Raw genomic sequence first — 22,381 nt, 5'->3', positions numbered from 1 at the left:
GAGCTCCGCTGGTTTCTCAAAACTCTTGGCAGGTCCACAAACTGTCACCAACTCTTTGTCTTTCTCTCTTTCTTACTCTCTCACTCACGCCATCCACCAATTCATTCATTGTTTTTATCTATCCATCCTTAAAACTAGGGCTGGGTATTGGCAAGGGCCTCACGATACAATACGTATCACGATACATGGGGCATGATGAGCCCAGTCTCACGGAGTTGCGTATAAATAGCACGAAGTGTGAAAATCGTGCAATATATACGCCAAATTCCACTTTGGCATGCTATGCCAGTCCTTCCAGTTCACTTAAACGGCACATCTTTTTTGTCATCTTATTGATTCGTTTCTCAAATGTGTTGCTTTTTTTACCATTTTCACTTGGCTTTAGGGTATATATAACTTTTTGTTATATAAAAATGACATCCTAACCCAAACCCCAATTCTAACCTCAACTCCAAGCAACCATGGCTTAAATATAGACAAAAACATGGAGAAACCTGTATATTAAATAACCCAATTAAGCAAATCTGAAATCTAACCCTAAACCCAAGAGAAAATGGTTTAGAAAAGCAGAAAAAATTGAGAAACCAATAAATAAAATGTCAAAAAAAGATGCGCCGTTTAAGTGAATGGAAAGGACTGGCGTATCAAATGCACGCCAAAGTGAAATTAGCCGTATGTATTGCACGATTTTTACACTTCGTGCTATTTATACGCATCTACATGAGACTGGGTAGGCATGATACAATCCATCACTGTACGATACAATGTGTTGCACGCTGCGATACATTGCAATACTTTTTTTTTTTTTAAAAATCAATGCTGATTTTTTTCTTAAAGCCAAAGTGTGTCCACGCGTCGGCTTTGAAAGCTGCAGGCATTTTTACATTTTCTGCCATTTTCTCACTCCCGCTAACTTCTGAGACATTGGCCAAATCGTCGTATATGACAGACAAATGGACAGCGACAACTACAGCAGCAGCGGCGGAGGAGGTCGTTTGACGCACACAAAGGGATTTGATTTTTTTTTTTTTTATTAAGTCTAGTTAGCTGTATCTATGTTTTTGCACAGCCCTACTTAAAACTGCAAGTTTAGTAGGCCTATATTAAAATACTGACCATATTTGATTGATTGATAAGATTCATAAAAATTTGGGTTACACTTTAAGCCATCATTTTTACAGTATAATACTGTAATGTATATATTAATGTACAGTAATGATGCATAAGTTACTATATTATCATCATAATAATTACCCGTAACTGCAATATAAAATGTGACCAAAAATATGTTTTATAAAAGTGAAGCTTGTACAAATATAATATTTTAAGTGAGAACCCTGCAGTGGTTTTTCTACAAACATGATCATATCTGGAATATCATATGGCTCTTTGGATCAGGACCAGCAGCCAGCCAGAACTCCCTAGCAACCACAGAGGATGCCTTAGCAACCGCATGCAGCAGCATATTGGCAGATTTTGCACGGCCATTCTCAGTTTTACAGGAAATTTTAGGATCACCTAAACATTTCTTAACGTTTTGAGCTAAGAGCTTTGATTTAAATGAGTAGCTCGACTAATTACATTACCATCGCAAAAGGTCATGGGTTTGATCCCAGGAACAGACAAACTGATAAAAAGCTTTACTGGACTGTAAGTCACTTTGGATAAAAGCATCTGCCAAATGCATAAACTGTAAATGTGATGATTGCAATTGATGAAACACAAAATATTGTTTTGTACTACAGTATGTGTTAGAAAGCTTTTTGGATATTTTGCGTAATGCATTATAAATTCAAGCTTCAGATTTCTGTGCATGTCAGGTGTTTAGTTGCCTTTTTTAAGCAGGGAGCGTTGACAATTCGGAAGCCTCTGGAAAATAGCTTTTCCACAGGAACCCCTGCTCTCCATTGCGTCAGATACCTTCCTCATAAAGTTCACGTTTGAGTACCGCTGACGTACGTCCGGCGCTCTCGCTCTCATTATGAGAAGGGTAAGAATTGAGGTCAAAGAAAATTGATGCCAAACTAGTTCTTTTCATTTTCACTCGGAGACGAGGCCTTTTTTATCCAACAAAGTGACATTCAAGCTACGGCTCGCAATCAGAGGTGTCTCATTTGCATATGCACCGGAGGGACGTTTTTTTGTAACCAATCAAATCAGTCCTCCATTTCCTCCGGGAACGCTCGCAACAGGGTGCACGCGGAACCCGGCGGGTTGAGCCCGCCCTCTTCCCAGCTGGACGTCTTGGAAGTCTAGGAAGTCTGTAGTAGAGAGATGAAGTATGAGCTGAGATGTTTAAATGCTCATTACAAAGCAGCACTTATTGAGGGCAATGCGGTGCCGGGAACGAATGAGTTTCTGAGAAATTTCCCCGAGAAAGCGAGGCTTTTTAAAATTCTTTTGAGGTGTTAGGTGAGCGCGCGTCAGTACAGCTTGAGTTTCTTGCGTGTCAGGGAATCCCAAAATAAAAACTTAATTGGCCGAGGTGATACATATGTGCGCTATGTTGAATATGAGGTACGAAATAGACTGCGATGTATTATCGTTGAATGAATCTGCCTGTTATGCGAGCAGATGCTGGCATGCGGCGTGCAAATGATGCGTGCATTTTCCCACTAATGAGAGTCGAGGAATTAGGGATTGAGAAACAAAGATACAAGAAAACAACAGAATCATGCAAGTATGAACTAAAGATTCAATGTACACACACACAGATCATGTACAGTATGTACACTTTAGTTTATAATCATATGGTTTAATAACTAACTAGTGATTTAACTAAAATTGAGTCATATACAGTAACTAAGAGCAGTGGTTATCTTATTTCTTATAATGCTGAATGCTGATTGGTCAAATAGAGCTAAAGCTCCTTAAGCTGTGTGATTATCTTCATAATAATGTATTGCTTATTTAAACATTTTTAATTGAAAATAGTCCGTAGTTATTTTGTGCTTTTCATTTTGTTTTTAATCTATATTTGTTTGCTAAAGTGTATAAAGATCTAACGATTTCTCTTTTAGTGCTTTAGTGCCTGCGTGGTATAAATAACTCTGGTATAAAATAAAATCTATAAGCCTTTTAAATATAGCTACCTGTATCACTAACCTCTTTACTATGTTGGCAACAGTAAGTGCATTCAAATAATATCTGTGTTTTCATTTACAGTATGTATGCAAAGGTAAATTATAGCTGTAGCTGCTATAGATTGTTGCTTAAAAAAATGTGTTTTTCAGAAACATGAGAAGCAAACATTTTTGAGCATTGCTTGAATGCATCTAATAAAATAAGGGAAAGCGTACAGTAGATGTGCTTGCTTTGTCATATTTTATGATACTGAAGCTGGAGTCAGCGTTAAGCTCGTAGAAGTGAAATTTATGATGTGTAACAGTACATGAAATGAAAGTGATGCACAGTACAGAAAATAATCAAATAACTCATTGAGTAAGTGGACAGGTCCAGGATGGTGTAACAGTTTTATAAGTAAGACGTTAAGTCCATGTCTGGCAAACAGATTTCAACATTTTATGGCACCAATAGTCTTTTTTTCGTAATTTGGCCCCTAACATTGATGGTAATACTTGTTAATTATGACTGGTGTTTTTAAAACAACATTTTCTGTCTCTGCCCCTTGTAAAGGTACATTTACATTATAAGCGACTAGCAGTAGCAGAGCGATGCAATCTCATTGATTTCAATGGAAACTTGGCGACGTCCGGCGACACGAGCGACAGTGACCATAGACGACTGAATAGGGCGTGTCCAGTCATGTGACGAAGTTGAGAAAAGTTAAACTTTATGCAAATGATAAGCAACTTTCTGGAGATACTACCAGTAACGGCGCATTCACACGGGGCGTCAGCGTTAACGCTTCCCACTCACTTTTAATGGGTGACGTCATGCGTTGCCGAACTGAATTGTGGATCCGTCTGCGCCGCGTGAGTGCTGTAGCTCGCTGCAGAAGTTGAACATTTTCAACTTTTCAAGCGGCAACGTGTGCGTCAGCCAATCAGATCGCCTTATGCAAATAACATAGGCAGGGCCAGCCAATTAAGTTTATGGAAGAACGGAGCATGTGTAGTGGCCACTGTGATTGGCTGTTGGCCACGCTTCAGACAAGCCTTCCGTTAAGCGTTAACGCTGACGCCTCGTGTGAATGCGCCGTTAGAACGAAGGTGAGGTGTTTACATCATACGTCTCTCGTCAGTTACTGGAGTGGACGTTACTCATTTGATTATATCAACCAGCGGTGCGTTCCCGAACAACGACATAACTCGCTGCTGAACCACCATAGTACGATGCGTAGTTGGAGAAACGAACTACCTTGTCACGACTGTTTCCCGAAAGCATAGTAACTTTGTCGCACATTCGTCGTTTGAACCACGTTGGTTTAACAACATAGTTGATGATGTCACGTGGGAGTTGAAGTACTAATTAATCTGTGCAAATCGATTTAATGTCAGATTATTGCTGTAAATAACATATTGCATCGGAAGACTGATTTTGTTATCGTGATTCAGTTTTCTGTTGTTTATTTTCAAGATATTCAATTCATGCGCAAGTTCCCTCTTACGTCACTCCTACCAGGGATTCCCCAGGGTCTTAAAGCTTGTATGACTGCACGCATGTGCAGTTTTCAAATGCAGCGCTTTAATTCTGTTTACAAACTTAAAGACGTAAAATAAATTTTTTATAGATTTAGAATGATGGATATATACTGTACTACATGTTTTTTGCTTATTTTGTTCAAAAGCATGATCAACGCAAGTCTACATATTATAATAACAAGGAAGTATGCTTCTAACGACAGGTGAGAGGCTGTCGTTCAAACAACACAAGTTTGCGATGCAGCTTGCGTATGTTCATTTGAACTATGGTTTTGGGAAACACCAAATCGTTGAACTTTGTCAGTAATGGCGAAACTTACGACAGTAGTTGGCTAACAATGTTTTTGGGAAACGCACCCCAGATTTAGAAACGCCTCCTAACGTCCTCGTTGAATGAGATGAGCGACACACAGCGACAAAATCGCTTATAATGTAAATGTACCTTAATGCTCTCTCTCTCTCTCTCTCTCTCTCTCTCTCTCTCTCTCTCTCTCTCTCTCTCTCTCTCTCTCTCCCTGGACCACAAAACCAGTCATAAGTTGTATATTTGTTTGGTATATTTGTAGAAATGGCCAATAATACATTGTATGTGTCAAAATGATATTTTTATGCCAAAAATCATCAGGATATTAAGTTAAGATCATGTTCCATAAAAATTGTTAAATATATATAAAAAATATTTATCATTATGGCCATTTCACATGGTACTCAGCAGCCTCGAGTGTTTAGTTCATTGTCAATAGAAGATGTGTGGAAAGCGGAAAATTTGGGGCGATTACAGAAGTGAAGCGGAGGTGGTCCGCACGCCTTGCTCGTTTACCCAAAATCATGCCCCTTCCGCAGACACGGCTCTTCATGGCAGGCATCGTTAAAGATTAACATATTTGCACTAAATGTTGCACAAAACGCTTCAACTACACAAGAAAAGCTATAAGTGTGTGGCGATTTGGCCGCTTACGCGTACCGTGTGAAACGCCCATAAGTGTGTTAACGCTTTCCCCGCCATGACGAGTTATCTCGTCAATTAAGAGAAATATTTGCATAAAAAAACGTGTCTCTGAAGAATTTGTATGTTAATCTGCAATACCGCAATTATCTTACCCAATTTATGAAAAAACTGAAGCCAAAACGTTTTAATAATCGTTCTGAATCTGATCTTAAACAAATGCAATTATTTCAGCTTTTTGCTTAATTTTTTTTTTTTTAGACAAATACCGATATTTACGAGTTTATAAGCAGAGAAAAAATATAAATGAAACGTTTTCCCCCCTTTTGTTTGTTTGTTTGAAAGCAGAGGGTCTGTTTTTTTATTGATATATTTGTATGTTTATATATTTTATACGAAAATTTTCCTGGAAGGCATTTTGTGAAACGTTTATGAAAATCACAAAAAAATGCTGACGGGCAACTTTTCAAAAAATATCTGGTGGTGAATTAGTTAATAAGGTCTTTATTTGGACAACTTTAAAGGCGATTTTCTCAATATTTAGATTTTTTGCACCCTCAGATTTCAGATTTTCAAATAATTTTATCACGCCAAAATATTTTCCTATCCTAACAAACCATACATCAATGAAAAGCTTATTTATTCAGCCTTCATATGTTGTATAAATCGCAATAAAAAAACAAACAAATTGACACTTAGTTCCCTTTCAGTCAGTCACTACGACGTCACGCCGTGACATCTCTATTACCTTCCTATAGGTTTACATACATAACCGAGATGTTTTGTGGTCCAGGATCAAATATATTCAGAATACTGTGAGACTACAGGTTATAAAAAGGTCATAGTTTACTGGATATACTGTAGATGTCATTGATTTACTTCCACCGAACACAATGAACGCCAGCTGTGACATTTAATGTTGAAGAATGTGGAGAGCATTCATGCACACAAGAAAACTAATTCCAACATCTTTCATTGAAAATTGTTTCTCTGTAGCTAGAAGTTCATAATAATGTCACAGTTGTAAAAACAAGATGTATTGTACTGTAAGCATCATGTTTAAAATGATACCGAGTCAAAATAAAAACAGATTTTGTTTTGACTTCACTCATGGGCTTACTGTTTTACAGCACATGGAGTAAACAATGAGTCAAATCTAAGCATTCCCATAAGTGAAATACACTTCAGTTTAAATGTATGTTCTGTGTGAACATGTTGGGTAGGTAATTGTATTAGCTAAACACCTTTAAAGCATCATTTATATACAAACAAGGTGTAATTTTGAGTTTGAAATGTTGATATTATAAAGCCTTTGTAAATAAATTAAAAACGTGTTTCAGCTCTTTTTGTTTTTGTGCGTATTACCAAAGTAAATTCACTGTTGGATTAAAGCAATTGAGACAAAATTGGGCTGTCAGGATTTTGTGTTTAAAAACAATGCAAATGTTTATTTGAAAAGAAAATTCATTATAATTTGGAAATATAACAAAAGTCAAATTAACTGGTAGTATTTCAACATAAGATTCAATTTACTAAATCAAATAAATATGAAATATGAATCAACTCATAGTTAAAAGGCTTTTTTGTTAAAAAAATCTATTTTGCATTTAAAAGTGACGTGTGATTGGGAAAGAACGAAAAGTAATTTTAAAGTTTTGTTCTTAGGCTTCACTTCTGGGATAATGTGACAGTACAACAAAACCCCAAGTGATTTCACTTTAGCCGTCATGCGCTGTTAGATTATATTGTTCGCTTTTTAACAGGCAACGAGGAGAAAAGACACCTTTGTACTTTTTGTTCTAGAGGTTTTAAATTATCAAAAATGTAACTACATTTCAAGACCATCCAAAACAGTTCATCGAGTTTAATGGTTTCCAGATCAGTCAGGGTTTGTGTCTGTATGTGTTAAGTTGTGACTATGCGTTAAAAATAATTGCTTATTCCATGAGCTAATAGGTTTCAAATTGCTGCAATTAATTCAGTTAATGAATTCCTGAATTAGTCAGATAAATGCATTTGTGAGTGTCTGTGTGTGTCCTTGCGTCGCTTGTCAATTATGCAGTTTTGTCACGGTTACCCTCTCTCACAACCTACATGAATCTGTGTTGGAACATAACTTTGCCTTGTAAACCAGTTTAATTTTCATTTACAGGGAACTCAACCAAACGTGGACCACTAATGAGAAATATACACACTTTAGGATGTTTTATATAGGGCTGCCGTGTTGCATGTTTTTACATTAGCAAGATTGTTCAGTCAAAATTTGTGACGTTATAGTGTTTTCTTTTATGTGTATCTGTGTATATGGATGATTCTCCGGTTATATTTACATTGATGCATTTGGCAGGCCTTTTTATCCAGAGCGACTTACAGTGCATTTAAGATTATACATTTTATAAGTATGTTCCTTTGGGTCAAAACCACGATCTGAATTACAGGGCCACATTTGATTCCCTTTTTAAATCTTGACAAAAACTGTCAGACTATGTCTCATCTATGTTAAATGTCATCACATGGATGTGTGAAATGTTAAATGTCATCACTCGATCAGCCTTCAGCTGGATGTTGGATGTGTCATAATGACATTTTTTACTTTTAATAAAGAAATCGATAAAGGTTTTTATATTTAATTAATATTTTTGAAATCCTGAAATATGTAACATTTCTGTTTAATGTGAAGAAAAATTATTTCTTTAATAAATAATACAGATATTATTGATTTTTTTCACCTGTTAATGCAACATAAACATAACACTGGAGTAAAAGTTACAGTCAGCAGCTGGGTGATTCTCATGAAATCCAGACTTAAAAGATATACATCAGATTTTTTTTAAAAGCCATTAAACCCAATTTTTTTGCACATATTAAGGTCTAAACATACTATAACCATTATTTTTAGAGGATTTATTTCCTATAGAATTATTTACATTTTTTTAGATTATCATTATCAAAATGTATCATTGCCACATCATGATATTACATTAAATATATGCATTTACAAACTCATGTTTCGGTAATGAGAACTAAAAAGTTGTCTAGGTACTATGACAAACAAAATTTTAACTTTTATCTGGAGAGAAAAAATAAGAACTGCTTACATGGTAGCCATCTTGAGTGTCACAGTCAATTATGCCCCCTCCAGTTATTTTTTTTTTAATGTTAGTTCTTGAGGGCTTGAACAGTGATTGAAAATTGTTGCGGAGGATGAGAACATTTTTCTTGGAAACATTTATATTCCTTATTACTGTCTCTACATTTACCAATGATCACCAAATACCACGTTTCTTTACTGTAAATGTTTATAGTATAAAATGCACTGAAGCTTTTTATTTTTTAGATTTTTTTAATTATAAATATTTTCATGTCAAAGAACCAAAATCCAGTCATGGACACATTGCGGTAATGAAAATTTTCCCCTAAATGTGAAAAAAAATTGGTTTGTGTGCTGTCATTTGAAATCATATGCAAAATAGTACACAAAGAGATGCTTGTAACTGTATGCTTCTTATTTTGAAACTCTTACTTTGCATTTACTTTTTTTAATAAAATGTTTAATGACACCTCATAAGTCTAATTTCGCGAGAATCACCCTGTGTTTCTGGTGTATTGTAAGTAAACAGTATTGTTGAGTTTTTTGTGCATTTTTGTTTGTTTATAAAGTGTGTATAACCCAAAATTGAGTCCACACATGTTCAGCCTCAGCTGTGATGCTGCGCCATACAGTTATCATCACTAACTGCCTTTTGTCACAGTCGATGAAGTTAAATCCGGCAGGAAAACAAGATGAACGGTGACAGATTGGAAATAAGTTGGGTAAATTTAAACCAGATTGCGAAAGCACTTTAAAATACCCATCAGATCTCTTGCATTAGTAGTTTCAAAAGCTTTCCAATGTCAAAGACTCGTCTTGCTTTAATATTGGATGAATAAATCATATTTCACTTAAGTAGACGAGTTTAGGGAGTGTAACACATTTTTCAAAGCTTGTAATTTATGTGGCATGTCTTGATACAATATTTTATATTTATCTGCTACAAATGAAAGTAGTTTATAAAGCATTAAACTGTATCGTATAGTGTCAAGTACAACACATTTTGTTGTTCCAGTTAACTTTTAGAGAAGTTATAGGTATATTTGTAGCAATAGTCAACATTTCATTGTATGAGTAAAATTATTGCTTATATAAAGGGACACTCCACTTAAAAAAAGCTAATTTTCCAGCTCCCCTAGAGTTAAACATTTGATTTTTACCATTTTGGAATTCATTCAGCTGATCTCCGGGTCTGGCGCTACCACATTTAGCATAGCTTAGCATAATCCATTGAATCTGATTAGACCATTAGCATCGTGCTAAAAATAACCAAAGAGTTTTGATATTTTTCCTATTTAAAACTTGACACTTCTGTAGTTACATCGTGTACTAAGACCGACAGAAAATTAAAAGTTGCGATTTTTTGGGGGGCAGATATTGCCCGTATTTTGTGGTCCAGGGTCCACTTATGCTTTATACGTCTAAAGCATCTTACAGTGCATTACAAGGTATACATTTTATCAGCATGTTTGGTTCGAACCTTTATCATTGCTAACGCAATGATCTACCACTGAGCTATACAGGAACACTGTGTGTTGCATTATCGTGTAATATTGTGCGCTGTTTGTCATTATTTTGAACAAACAGGGAACACGTTTCACGTTATAGCTCTGTGAGTCAGGTAATATAGTATATTAGCTGGTGATCTCTGAACCTCCAAGTGACAAACAGCTACTGCTGTGGTAACCTTGATGGATTTTATGGGTGGCCCTTGTAACCTCTGTCATGTTAGCTTGTGAGATATTTGTTATTGTGTAACCGTGTGTGTGTGTTATGTCACATCTTGGACTCTATTGGAAATGAGATGAGAGAATTTTGACAGGTTTCTTATCCTGGTATAACACAAGAGCAGGGTTCATTTGTCCCAGTCCCGGTGCCATGGGCTGGCACTGGGGGGCCTGGCCCGCCCTGTGAGTCACGAGTGCCCGCCCTGGACGCGCCTGCGGTCTCCCTTTACCTATTCACCAGCTCTATGTCCCACCAACCAACAGTCCTTGCTTGTTTGCACACATTTTTTTTATAAATGAGCGCAGAAATGTTTGGTTGTTTGCTAAGCATAGCACCACCGCTTAACTTAAGTTGTAATTTTAAAAAATGCTGAAGAATCTCGTGTGGCAGTGCTATGAATATACATTTTAATCTGGTTTTAATCAGACTAGGCACTTGTCTGGTCGGGCAAGTAAAATTCTCTTTCATTTGGCCTTTTAAAAAATCCACTTGGCCCTGATAAGTGGACACGCGTTAATGTCGAGCCCTGCGACATGTGTTTCAACTGCTTCAGTAGGCTAGGTCCTCCATTTTATTGCGTCAATGGAGAGGTACAGTCAGTTCATCTTTGTTTTTGTCTATTTAATTCATAATTAATGATATTATGCATTACAGTGAGGTTGATCTTATTTGTGCCCCCTGAAAAAAATAAAATGCCCGTCCGTGAATTTGTGTCTGGTGCCGGGTCTGATTTGTCCAATACAGTATGTGGAGACTTACGACTGTTGCAGTATTTGGTAAAGATCTGGAAAGTAAGATCAGTTAGTTCATGCTGAACTGTCAGTAAAAAAACTGAAAAACAAAGTAATGTATTCAATTGATGCATCTGTGGTCTCTAGTCTGTTAAAACTTATTTTTAAAAAGTTAGGTATTTTGTATTTTTCATAAATAAAATGTACAGCCAATAAGAATTTTTTGCTATTTTTATTAGATTTAAGTTTAATTCAAATGTATGTCTATATAGGGGCGGTTTCCCAGACAGGGATTAGACTAGTCCTAGACTAAAATAAATGTAAGAGCTGTCCACACTGAAAACAACTTGCACTGACATATAGCCCTTAGTTTGGCCTCAAAATGCACACAAGTAATGTTTTTAGTAAGGCATATTTAAAACTGTTTTGTGCTATTATCACAAATTTTTGCGTTTTTTCGTGCTATTATCAAAAAATTTTCGTATAACGAATTCCTGTTTTTGTGTGATTATCACGTATTGTTTACTCAACGGCTTTTTCCTATTTTTAAACCATTGTCGCTTCGGTTTAGGGTTAGATTTGGTGCTTGCATTAGAATGTCACTTGATGCACCGATAGGATTTTTTGGGCCGATACCAATTTAAACAGACAACTTCTGGCCGATGTATATAATACTATACAGTTGGTCTATTAGCTAGTTTATTTCTGCATCAAATTATTTTTACTGAACATGGATTGAATCTAATTAACATTCAACTGACCAACAAAATAAGAGAGGCACAAATTAAGCTAAAACAAATATAATAAGACTGCATGATAACCTTCAAAGGTGGTTTTTGCTATTCAGCATTTATTTTATTAACAACATTAAAATTTTTTACATATAATGGATTTCTTTATGCAGTTAATTAATAAACAATCTGTATCTGCCTTTCTTGTGCTATTGCCGATATGCCGATGGTTATAAATTTATCAAAAATCGGCCGATAAAAATCGGCGGCCGATACATCGGTTATACTATTTTTTCAGATTAATTTTTTTATATGTCGCCTGGCGTTAGGGTTAGAGTTTGGTTTGGTTACGGATGTCATTTTATGTAAATCTAACCCTAAACCGAGGTGATAATGGTAAGAAAATAGGACAAAACAGTTCAGTAACCAATACGTGAAAATCGACGCAAAAATTTGTGATAATAGCACGAAAAAAGAATCAAAACAATACGTGACTATATAACGAAATTTCGTGAGACTGGGCTGTATATTTCCTAATTAAACTAAGGTCTAGTCCTTGCTTAAGCTAATCTCTGTACGGGAAACCCCCCCATAGTGTTTTTCACAGTTTTGCATTGTTGCAAGGCAGCTTTACACTAAATATATACAGTACTGTGCAAAAGTCTCATGCCACCACCACCAGACTTGTTGTTTTAGAAGTTTTAATGTCCATCCATATTTATTTTCCAATCTATTTTATTAAGATAAAAACAGAAAATACAGGAAATATCTACACACACAAAAACAATAATTCTAAACTAAATGTCTTCTTCAGGCATCAGTCAGTATTTAGTGTGACCTCTCTTGGCACTAAACACATCTTGAGCTTTTTAGAGGAGACTGTAGTCCTGAAGTCATTCGATTAGAATTAGAAATTAGGATTTAATTTCATTTATATTTAAGAGATCCTGCCGTTGTCTGCTATTTAGTGATGCACCGATGTATCGGCCGCCGATATTTATCGGCCGATTTTTGATGAATTTGAAACCATCGGCATATCGGCAATAGCACAAGAAAGGCCGATACCGATTGTTTATTAATTAACTGCATAAAGAAATCCATTAAATGTAAAAAATTTGTTAATGTTGTTAATAAAATAAATGCTGAATAGCAAAAACCACCTTTGAAGGTTGTCATGCAGTCTTATTATATTTGTTTTAGCTTAATTTGTGCCTCTCTTATTTTGTTGGTCAGTTGAATGTTAATTACATTCAATCCATGTTCAGTAAAAATAATTTGATGCAGAAATAAACTAGCTAATAGACCAACTAGTATTATATACAAGTGTTTAATATCGGCATCGGTATCGGCCAGAAGTTGTCTGTTTAAATCGGTATTGGCCCAAAAAAATCCTATCGGTGCATCCCTACTGCTATTGCTCAAGTAGAAGGGGGTTTACCCTAAATACTTGACACTTCAGCTTATACTTTTATACTGTTTTTAATACTACATGCACATTTCCTGTATTTTCTGGTTGTATTCTAATAAAGAGACTGAGAAATAATTATTTATGATCACTGTACAATTGCAAAAACAACAAATCTAATGGTAGCATGGTGGCCTAAGACTTTTGCACAGTACTGTATGTCTATATAGTGCTTTTCACAGTTTTGCATTTGCATACATATTAGTACAATAATTTATAGTAATACATTGTAGAAAATGTATCTTTACAACATTTACATTCATTAAATCACACCTATTCTCTCAAAACTTCACCCCAGTCGTGGTTTTCTGTAAATGTTTTATAAGACATCCCTCCCTGTGCAGTTGAAAAATGGACTCTACCAAAAATCTATTTTTTTATGTAATGGGTGACACACTTTGCCGGCTTCTGATTGGATATCACTATTTTGATTCACTCCCTCCCTCCCTGCTAAAGAAATCACTCTGACGCACCGCATGACGCTGTGGATTCCCAAAATAAACGTCCACCAATAACACGCGTCCCACTGTACTGATATAACAGAGTCGGTCTGTACACTAGCTGCCATTTTAAAAACCTGTGAGCTGCCCAGTGAACCTTAAAATAGCTCAATAATACAACTCGAAATCAAGAGATTGTTCTGTCTGAGCCTATTACATGTCTATCTGTCCAGTAGTCTTAAATACCCCTCCTGTTATTTTCATCTGTTCATTGTGATCGTGTTTCGGTTCATCACAGTTCAATTGAATCGAAGCTTCAGCCGTGTTTGTGATGTGCGAAGGCCGCCATTGAAAAGCTGCCGCCTTTGTGTTGCTAAAAGCTCTTTCGTGTAGTGTAACCTCTCTCTTCAGCTCGGTCCGTCAATTAGACCGCCGCACAAAATTGATCTCGTATCTTACACATTAAACTCCACCAACCTGAACAGATAGATTTTGAGGACTCTCTTGTTCTTGTTTTAATACAAAAAGACGTCACGTTCTGGAGTTTTCCATTATAAATTCATCACGAACAGACAAGATCAATTATATACTTTTTGGATTAGAGACTGTCATACAGTGTGACCTTACACTAACTTGCTTTAATTCAACTAGTTCCACATACCGGTACACTACCGTTCAAAAGCTTTAAAATACTTGACTGAAATGTTTCTCATTAAATTAAAACATCTTTTGTTCAAATGTCTATGTTTAAATGTTTGAAGTTAGTTTTGTTGACAAAAATAATACATTTTTTATAGTGCTGGGCAAAGATTAATTGCGATTATATTTTTTTGCATAATGTGTAATTATTATGTATATATAAATACACACACATTCATGTATGTATTTAAGAAACATTTACATGTGTATATATATTTATTTATATTTTTACATATTCTATATTATATATAAATGTAAAAAATATATGTATATATATAAAAAGAAATTATATATGCATGTGTGGTTATGTAATATACATAATAATTACAGATGTGGCCTTTAAAAATGTGCGTATACACACAATACACACACATATATTATGCAAAAATCACTTTTATTTTGTATGCGATTAATTGCGATTTATTTCATTGGAAACCTTTAAAAACTTTATTTAAAAATGTTTTTGAAAAGCATCAATTGGACCAAATAATGAATAGATGTGAGCTCCTTCGATATTGTTTAACAAATCATCGCAGGGTGAAACTCAAAGAATCTTCTTGATAAAATGACAAAAGTACAATTTTGCGAATTCTAGTCAAAGAGATGCATAACTAAATATAATATAATATAATATAATATAATATAATATAATATAATATAATATAATATAATATAACATAATATATTATTGTTATTTTGGATGCTTTTAGTTGGAACATAAATCCTATATTTACATTTTTGTTATGCCATAGTTTGATGAGTATACTACTATTCTAATATGTGGAATTATTAATTATTGTAAAATACATTTCAAACATTTTAAATGGTAATGTATTTCCAAAGCAACTTGAGAAATACAATTTCCATAAGGTTTAAAATAGTGTTGAATTTCTTTGTTAAAATTACACATTTAATGGTGGTCAAAATTAGTGTTGGAAAATGTTTTTGAGAATATATATAAATATATATATATATATATATATAAAAATATATATATATATATATATATATATATATATATATATATATTTTTTTTTTTTAAATATAAAAATATTTAGACAATTTATTTTTAGGATGCATAATTTATCCATATTTTAAATTTCCAAATTTTATGTTTATAATCAGCTTTGTTTTTTAAAGTTAGTTGTCTGGTATATCATTTGGAGTCCAGGGTTATCTGAAATAACCAACAAAGTACAAACTGAAATAAAAATGCAAAGTAAGATATTTGTTAACGCTTTAGAATAAGGTTGTATTTGTTAATGCACTAGTTAACATGATCTAACAAAAAAACAATACTTCTTCAGCATTTATTAATCTTAGTTTATGGTAATTTCTGCATTTACTAATACATTTTTTAAATGAATACATTATGGTAAGCACACAGCTGCCCGTATCCATTCACTTCCATAGTATTTGTTTTTCCTACTATGGGTACCATCAACTGTCTGGTTGCCATCCTTATATCAAAATATCTTATTTTGTGTTCAACAGAAGAAAAAACTCATACAGGTTAAACAGGGTGAGTGAATGATCATAAAATCTTTATTTTGGGGTGAACTATCCATTTACAAATGTTAACAAATACAGACAAACGCCATGAATGAATTACCCAGAGTTCAATGCACTGTTGTCCTATTGAACTTTCTTTGTTTATCTGTGGTTAATGGACTAAAACATGCAGATTGGCTGTTTAAGGCCACAAAGGGCTAAATCAGGTGGGATCGGGATGTCTAATGACCTGAAGGTGACACATGACTTTACCATCACATTAATGTTGTGTGTCTTAATGGTTTTCCATGCTACATTACTGAGCCTCATCCTCAAAGTAATGTTGCACATTCGAATATTAGTACGGACACACAAATGTGTTATACAGAGCTTTTGTCATTACCTCTGCACCATCAAAGAAAGTAGGTTACTGTTGTGCCATTTCTGCGAGACAGCCAATTATTTTCCCATTACAACACGCGCTGTAATTTTCCAATGCTGTGCGCGTTCGAAATATCAGATAATCTTCTTGGCTTCCTCTATGTCCGATTCGGGTTCGGCAACCTCGTCGACACACCGCGGGTCGGGGGAGATTTCACCTGCCTTGTGATATTTCGTGGCCTGTGTTAATGATCGCTGGCCGTCAGTGAGAGCTGACCCTCGGCCACAACGCATAATTAGCTTTCCTTCGACTTTTCTCCAGCATCCAACGACCTGGTGGGTGAACCATTGTTTTCTGACAACTACAGTTCATTCTGTCTCTCTCTTTCGGTGTCATTTGCTGAAACCGTTGCTCAATTGGTTGTTGTGGGCAACGTTGTAGATTGGAGGTGAAAACCACGACGGTTGACGATGAATCACAAAGCTTTGATTCGATTATACTACACACTCATGCGCATACAAAATTAGACCTGTATGTATTTTAACATACTGTATTTAGGGCACAATTATTATTCGGTGGTTGCCACATCTTACATCAAGCAGAGGAGGATGCCTTGTGTTAGTTTGGTGGTAATGTTTGGTCTTTGTTGCTTACGACATTACATTGTATAATTGTATTTATATCTTACTACTGTATATGCAATCCCACGTGTAAAAACCAGGCTAAAGTCTCGTAATCTAATGAGTTTATAGAGCATTAAAGTTTGATTTCAATCATTGTTTCATGTTGATCTTTGACATGATTTTACTAGGTCAATATTACATAGATTTAAAGGTTATTTTTATACAAAATCTTGCTTACGTACACTGTAAAAAATTCAGTAGAAATTACAGTATTACTGGGTATTACTGGCAACGAGCTGCCCGTAACTTACTGTAGATTATACATTTATGTTATTTACTGACAACAGTTTGTTTAAAGTTAAATGAACATGAAACATTTTCAGTCTTTATCTTCTACAGTAAGTTACTGGCAACCAGCTGCATAATTACAGCTAATTTTACAGTGTAAAGGTAGATTATTTTTATAGAAAGAAATCTAATAAATTGCTTTTTGGGTTTTACAGGCATCTTTACGTTTTGTTTTATGTGACTGCCCACATTTTAAGCTGTGTTGGTTATATTTTGTGAATTTCTTTGTTTTCAAAGGATTTTTCTGTATTTTTCAGTTCTTGAACAATAAATAAAAAAAGATAAATCACAACATTGCCACATTTTACATAAATATTTTAACAAAAATTATATTTACTTTATATTTAGAAAGGACTTTAATTCTGAAATGCATTTCAGTATATTAAGGGTATTTTTCTTAAACACGAAATTTAAGAAAATTTCAAGAAAAATTTGCTTAGCCCATTGGCAGATTTTTTTTGCTTGTTTTATGCACAAAATCACTTAAATTTGATATTTTTGGTCTAAAAACTAGACTTATTTTCTTGGGTCATTTTACTCATCAAGAAAAAGAATCTTTATTTAAGAATGTTTAGATATTTGTACTGAAAACAAGACAAAAGTACTAAGAATTTTTTTCTTAAAAATCATTTTTTGCAGTGCAGCAGCACATAAAAAATGTAAATATGAAAAATTAAAGAATACATAAATTAGACATAAATGAAGAGCTGCTTCACCAGTAGCCTGGAAAGTAAGCTGAATGTTTTGCTTTTAACAAGTGAAAATATTGCTTTTTTTGCAAAACAACATTTTACATAAATATTTTAACAAAATTTATATTTACATAATATTTAGAAACACTGAGAAAAAATTTATTCATTCAATTTACTCAATTTTTTTAAGGTAAGTGGTTGCAATCAATTTATTTAAGGTACATTTAAACAAAAATTAATTGCAACCACAAAAAAAATGAGTAAATTGAATGAATATTTTTTTCAGTGAAGGACTTTAATTTTGAAATGCATTTCAGTAAACTAAGGGTAGTTGATCTTCACTTTTTTTGAAAATTAATGTATTTTTATTTTATTAACTTATTTTTATTATTTAGTTAAAAATATTATTAAACATTACAACAATAGTCTTCATTGTTGTAGGATCAATAAATCAACTGTTTTCGTTATTTTCAGGTGGCCTTGAAATTCATTGTGTTTAGTGTATTACTAAACTGGCCACTGGGACTCAAGCCTCTCATTATCACTGTTTGTTTTGTGTGTATGTTTGTTTGTGTACGTGTAGGTGTACGTGTGTGTGTGTGTTCGTGCTGAATTAATGTAGCCGTTTATTTCTGCAATGTCTTTGCAGTGCTGTTTGAATTGCTTTAGTGTCCCTGATCAAATTTATTTCTGAAATAGCACATGGTTAGCAATAATTTGATTCAGTTCTCTCAGTCGTTGGTTCTTCACAGGTATCTCATGGTTATATAAGCAATCCAAATACAATAAGTAGTTAAACTTATATTACCTGCCTACATGCATGCTTTATTTACTGAAAAAACTTTTCAAAGCAATTTAAAGTGATGTTCAATCTCGTTAATTCATATCAGAAATATTAATCTTGTTGTGGAAATTATTTGAGGTTATATTTTATTTACACTACCACACTAGTCTAAGTGATAGCTATTCTAATCGAAAATCATACTTTTCTACATCATACAGCTTTCATCCGGTCTGTAAAATCTGCCAGGAGGAACAGTAAGTCGATATGAGCCATTAGTTAAAAAAATCACAGATTTGACTGCAGATATAAATAAATCCCCAGCGTGTTGACAATAGAGAGACGTTTTGCAGCAATAACAAGTTGCATAACGTATTGTCAATACAGTGTCTCATAATGGACAGTAATTGATTTTTTATTTATTTAATACATAGCGCCTCAAATATATTTCAGCTGTTATGTTTCACAGAAAAGAGATTTGTTTATCATAAAGGGAACGAGGACTGCAAACGTTGCATAAAAATACAAAATGGCCGCTGTGCTGTGATTTGGCTTTAAATGATGGCTTATTTGACCGTCGGCAGCGCTGGCTCCCTGTCTGTGATATTTCCAGAAGTCCAGCTGTCTGCAGCGGTCAGAATCACTTCATGAAGCCTCATTAAACTGGACTCGGTTCTGCTGTCCATGTCTCTTGACTTCTGCCTTGGTTGCTGTCAAACACCTCATTAATTTACATATGCGTCCACATCTCATACATGTACCGCTGGTTTCCTCTGAGCTGGAGCTTCTGTGGTGCTGATAAACATTTCAGATAGATGTCAGAAATGTGCAATTAATACCAGCATAGTATTTTGTACGGGTTTGTAAATGCATTAGCTAATATGAACTAACAATGAGATATATATGTGTTAATGTTAGTTAATGCCACTACAATTGTTTATTGTGCATTATCTCATGTTAACAGATACAGCTTTTGATTTTATGTGTTAGTAAATGCTGAAATGAACATGAACTAAGATTAATAAATGCAGAAGTATTGTTAGCTCATGTTAGCATTACACTGCAAAAAATGACTGTCTTACTTAGTATTTTTGTCTTGTTTTCAGTAGAAATATCTAAAAATTCTTAAATCAAGATGTATTTTCTTAATGAGCAAAATGACGTAAGAAAATAATACTAGTTTTTTGACAAAAAATTTACAATTTAAGTGAATTCGAGCTAAAAACAAGCAAAATTATCTGCCAATGGGGTGAGAAAATTTTACTTGAATTAAGTGTTTAAGAAAAAAGAAATCTTATTTCACAGTTTTTTTTCTCACCCCATTGGCAGATAATTTTGCTTGTGTTAAGGACAATTTCACTTAAATTGTATATTATTTGTCTTAAAACTAGACTTATTTTCTTGGGTCATTTTGCTCATCAAGAAAAAGCATCTTAATTTAAGAATTTTTAGATATTTCTACTGAAAACAAGACAAAAATACTAAGTAAGAAAGTCATTTTTTGCAGTGTAATGTTAACAAATACAACCTTATTGTAAAGTGCACTGCAAAAAATGATTTTCAAGAAAAAAATCTTAGTATTTGTCTTGTTTTCAGTAAAAAATATCTAAAAATTCTTAAATAAAGATGCTATTTAAGTGATTTTGTGCATAAAGCAAATTTTTCTTGAATTTTTCTTGAATTAAGTGTTTAAGATAATTGTTCAAGATTTTTTTGCTTTCCCGATTGGCAGATTTTTTTGCTTGTTTTATGCACAAAATCACTTAAATTTGATATTTTTGGTCTAAAAACTAGACTTATCTTATTGGGTCGATTTGCTCATTAAGAAAAAGCATCTTTATTTAAGAATTTTTAGATATTTTTACTGAAAACAAGGCAAAAATACTAAGATTTTTTTTCTTGAAAATAATTTTTTTGCAGCGTGTTACCCTAAAAACCAAATACAGCAGTGCTTGTCTTTTATTATGCTGTTTTTGGTTATAATTATAATTCTATAATTCATGTTTTTTTTAATGCATGCCTCAGGCTCTTAAACGAAAAATTGTAATTTGATAAAATGCAAACCGATTTAAAAATGAAAAAATTATGTTGTGGCACATGATATAGACATCTGTATAGTTTCAGGAGAAAATGCATTTTTCATTTTTATCCTGAGCTGCAAGTATTTTACACATTCATATTGGGCAATATAGGTCAGCCATTTCCAGCTCTACAGCCTGAAGTTGGGTGTTCCCGGGAAGACTGAATATTTAGAAGAAACGTACATAATGACATGAAATGTGCAATGTGTCATTTTAATACTGATTTCGTCAAATGTGCATTGTCTAATTTGCTTCTATTGTGTCATTCGAATTCTTTTCTCTGTGTTTTTGATCTGTGCCGATGTGATGACGTTTGCTACTGTACGCCAACCGCTGAAATGTGATTTCTAAACCCGTGTTTGGCATTGTCTGTTTCTTCTTTGTTCTACAGAGATGTTGAAGGAGTTGAACCAGCAGCGCAGAGAGAAAGAATTTACAGACCTGAAAATAATAGTTGAAGGCAAAGAATTTGAAGTCCACCAAAATGTTCTAGCTTCCTGCAGCTTGTATTTCAAGGACCTGGTTAAAAGGTTTGCCTTCTTCCCTTCCCACCAGCCATTGATCCGATCTGTTCTTCTCGTAGGGCGCATTTCTGTCATTCCCCCCCACCTTGTTTCTCTCTTGCAGGTTTGTCGGAAGACTTTGGTTTCTATCACAGGGGCCAGCAGCCATTCACCGTTTCCCTCAAATGAATGTATCTTTTTAAATTGGGAAAAGGTCAACCCTTGTGTGCTTTCTTTCCCCATTTTAAAGAACGCATTAACATAATTTCCATTTTTAAAAGCAGAGAAGGTGTTCCATGACTGAGGGATCTTTAAAAAAAACACACACGAAGGTTTCACAATAGGCATTCATCCCCAGAGTACCACATTGGGCATTTTGTAAAGTGTCCTCAAAGTGTGTGTCATTTTAGCTGTGGGATGAGCTTTGTCAGCCATTTTATCAGCAAGCGTACGGTCTTCATAGGGTATAAAAGTTTCCCATTCATATGTTAAACATTCACGGTTGGTGCGTCGAGCGGTTGGAGCCGCATTCAGGGTTGCAAACAAAGAGCAGCGTTGAACGGGGGTTTTGTGATTCGTTACTTTTACAGGTCAAAGCCATATGCTGTGTTTACTCCAGCTGTCTTTGCATATATTTCCCACATTTCCATTCATTGATAACTTACTTTATGTCAATACTAAATATTTTTTATTTTAATAAGAGGCTCTATCAAAACCCGGCGCAATGCAGCGAAAAGCGCGACGCAAGTGTTTTCTGCTTGTTTCAGCCCGGCACAGTAATCATTTTGACGCACATTTTAGTTGTTTAAATGTGAAGTGAATTTTTGTGTGCCCATGGGTGTGCGGATCTCAAAACGGCATATTAGTGGCACGTTGTTATTTTCAGGCAACTGAAATAGACTACGCCATACGCAAAAAAAATTTAAAGAGCGCCTTAATAATATGCGCCTATAAATGGGACGGTAACGCACATGCACTTTGCATATTACACACACAGCAGCCCATCAAATATTTTAAATATGAAAAATTAAAGATTACAATGTAA

At 34.4% G+C, this 22,381-nt stretch overlaps 1 protein-coding gene across 5 annotated transcripts in view; it reads left to right on the top strand.

Moving 5' to 3' along the window:
• The window catches only part of LOC129429261 (kelch-like protein 29), a 371,472-nt gene that overhangs the window by 225,999 nt on the left and 123,092 nt on the right, over nt 1-22,381 (top strand). For all 5 annotated transcript variants that reach the window (XM_073856371.1, XM_073856370.1, XM_055185821.2 and 2 more), the window contains one exon: nt 21,225-21,363. In XM_073856371.1, coding sequence (XP_073712472.1) covers nt 21,225-21,363 — 139 coding nt within the window. The remainder of the gene's footprint in view (nt 1-21,224; nt 21,364-22,381) is intronic.

This window comes from Misgurnus anguillicaudatus, chromosome 18 (assembly GCF_027580225.2).
Source record: "Misgurnus anguillicaudatus chromosome 18, ASM2758022v2, whole genome shotgun sequence".
NCBI lineage: Eukaryota > Metazoa > Chordata > Actinopteri > Cypriniformes > Cobitidae > Misgurnus > Misgurnus anguillicaudatus.
This window is presented reverse-complemented; position numbering and strand designations above follow the sequence as displayed.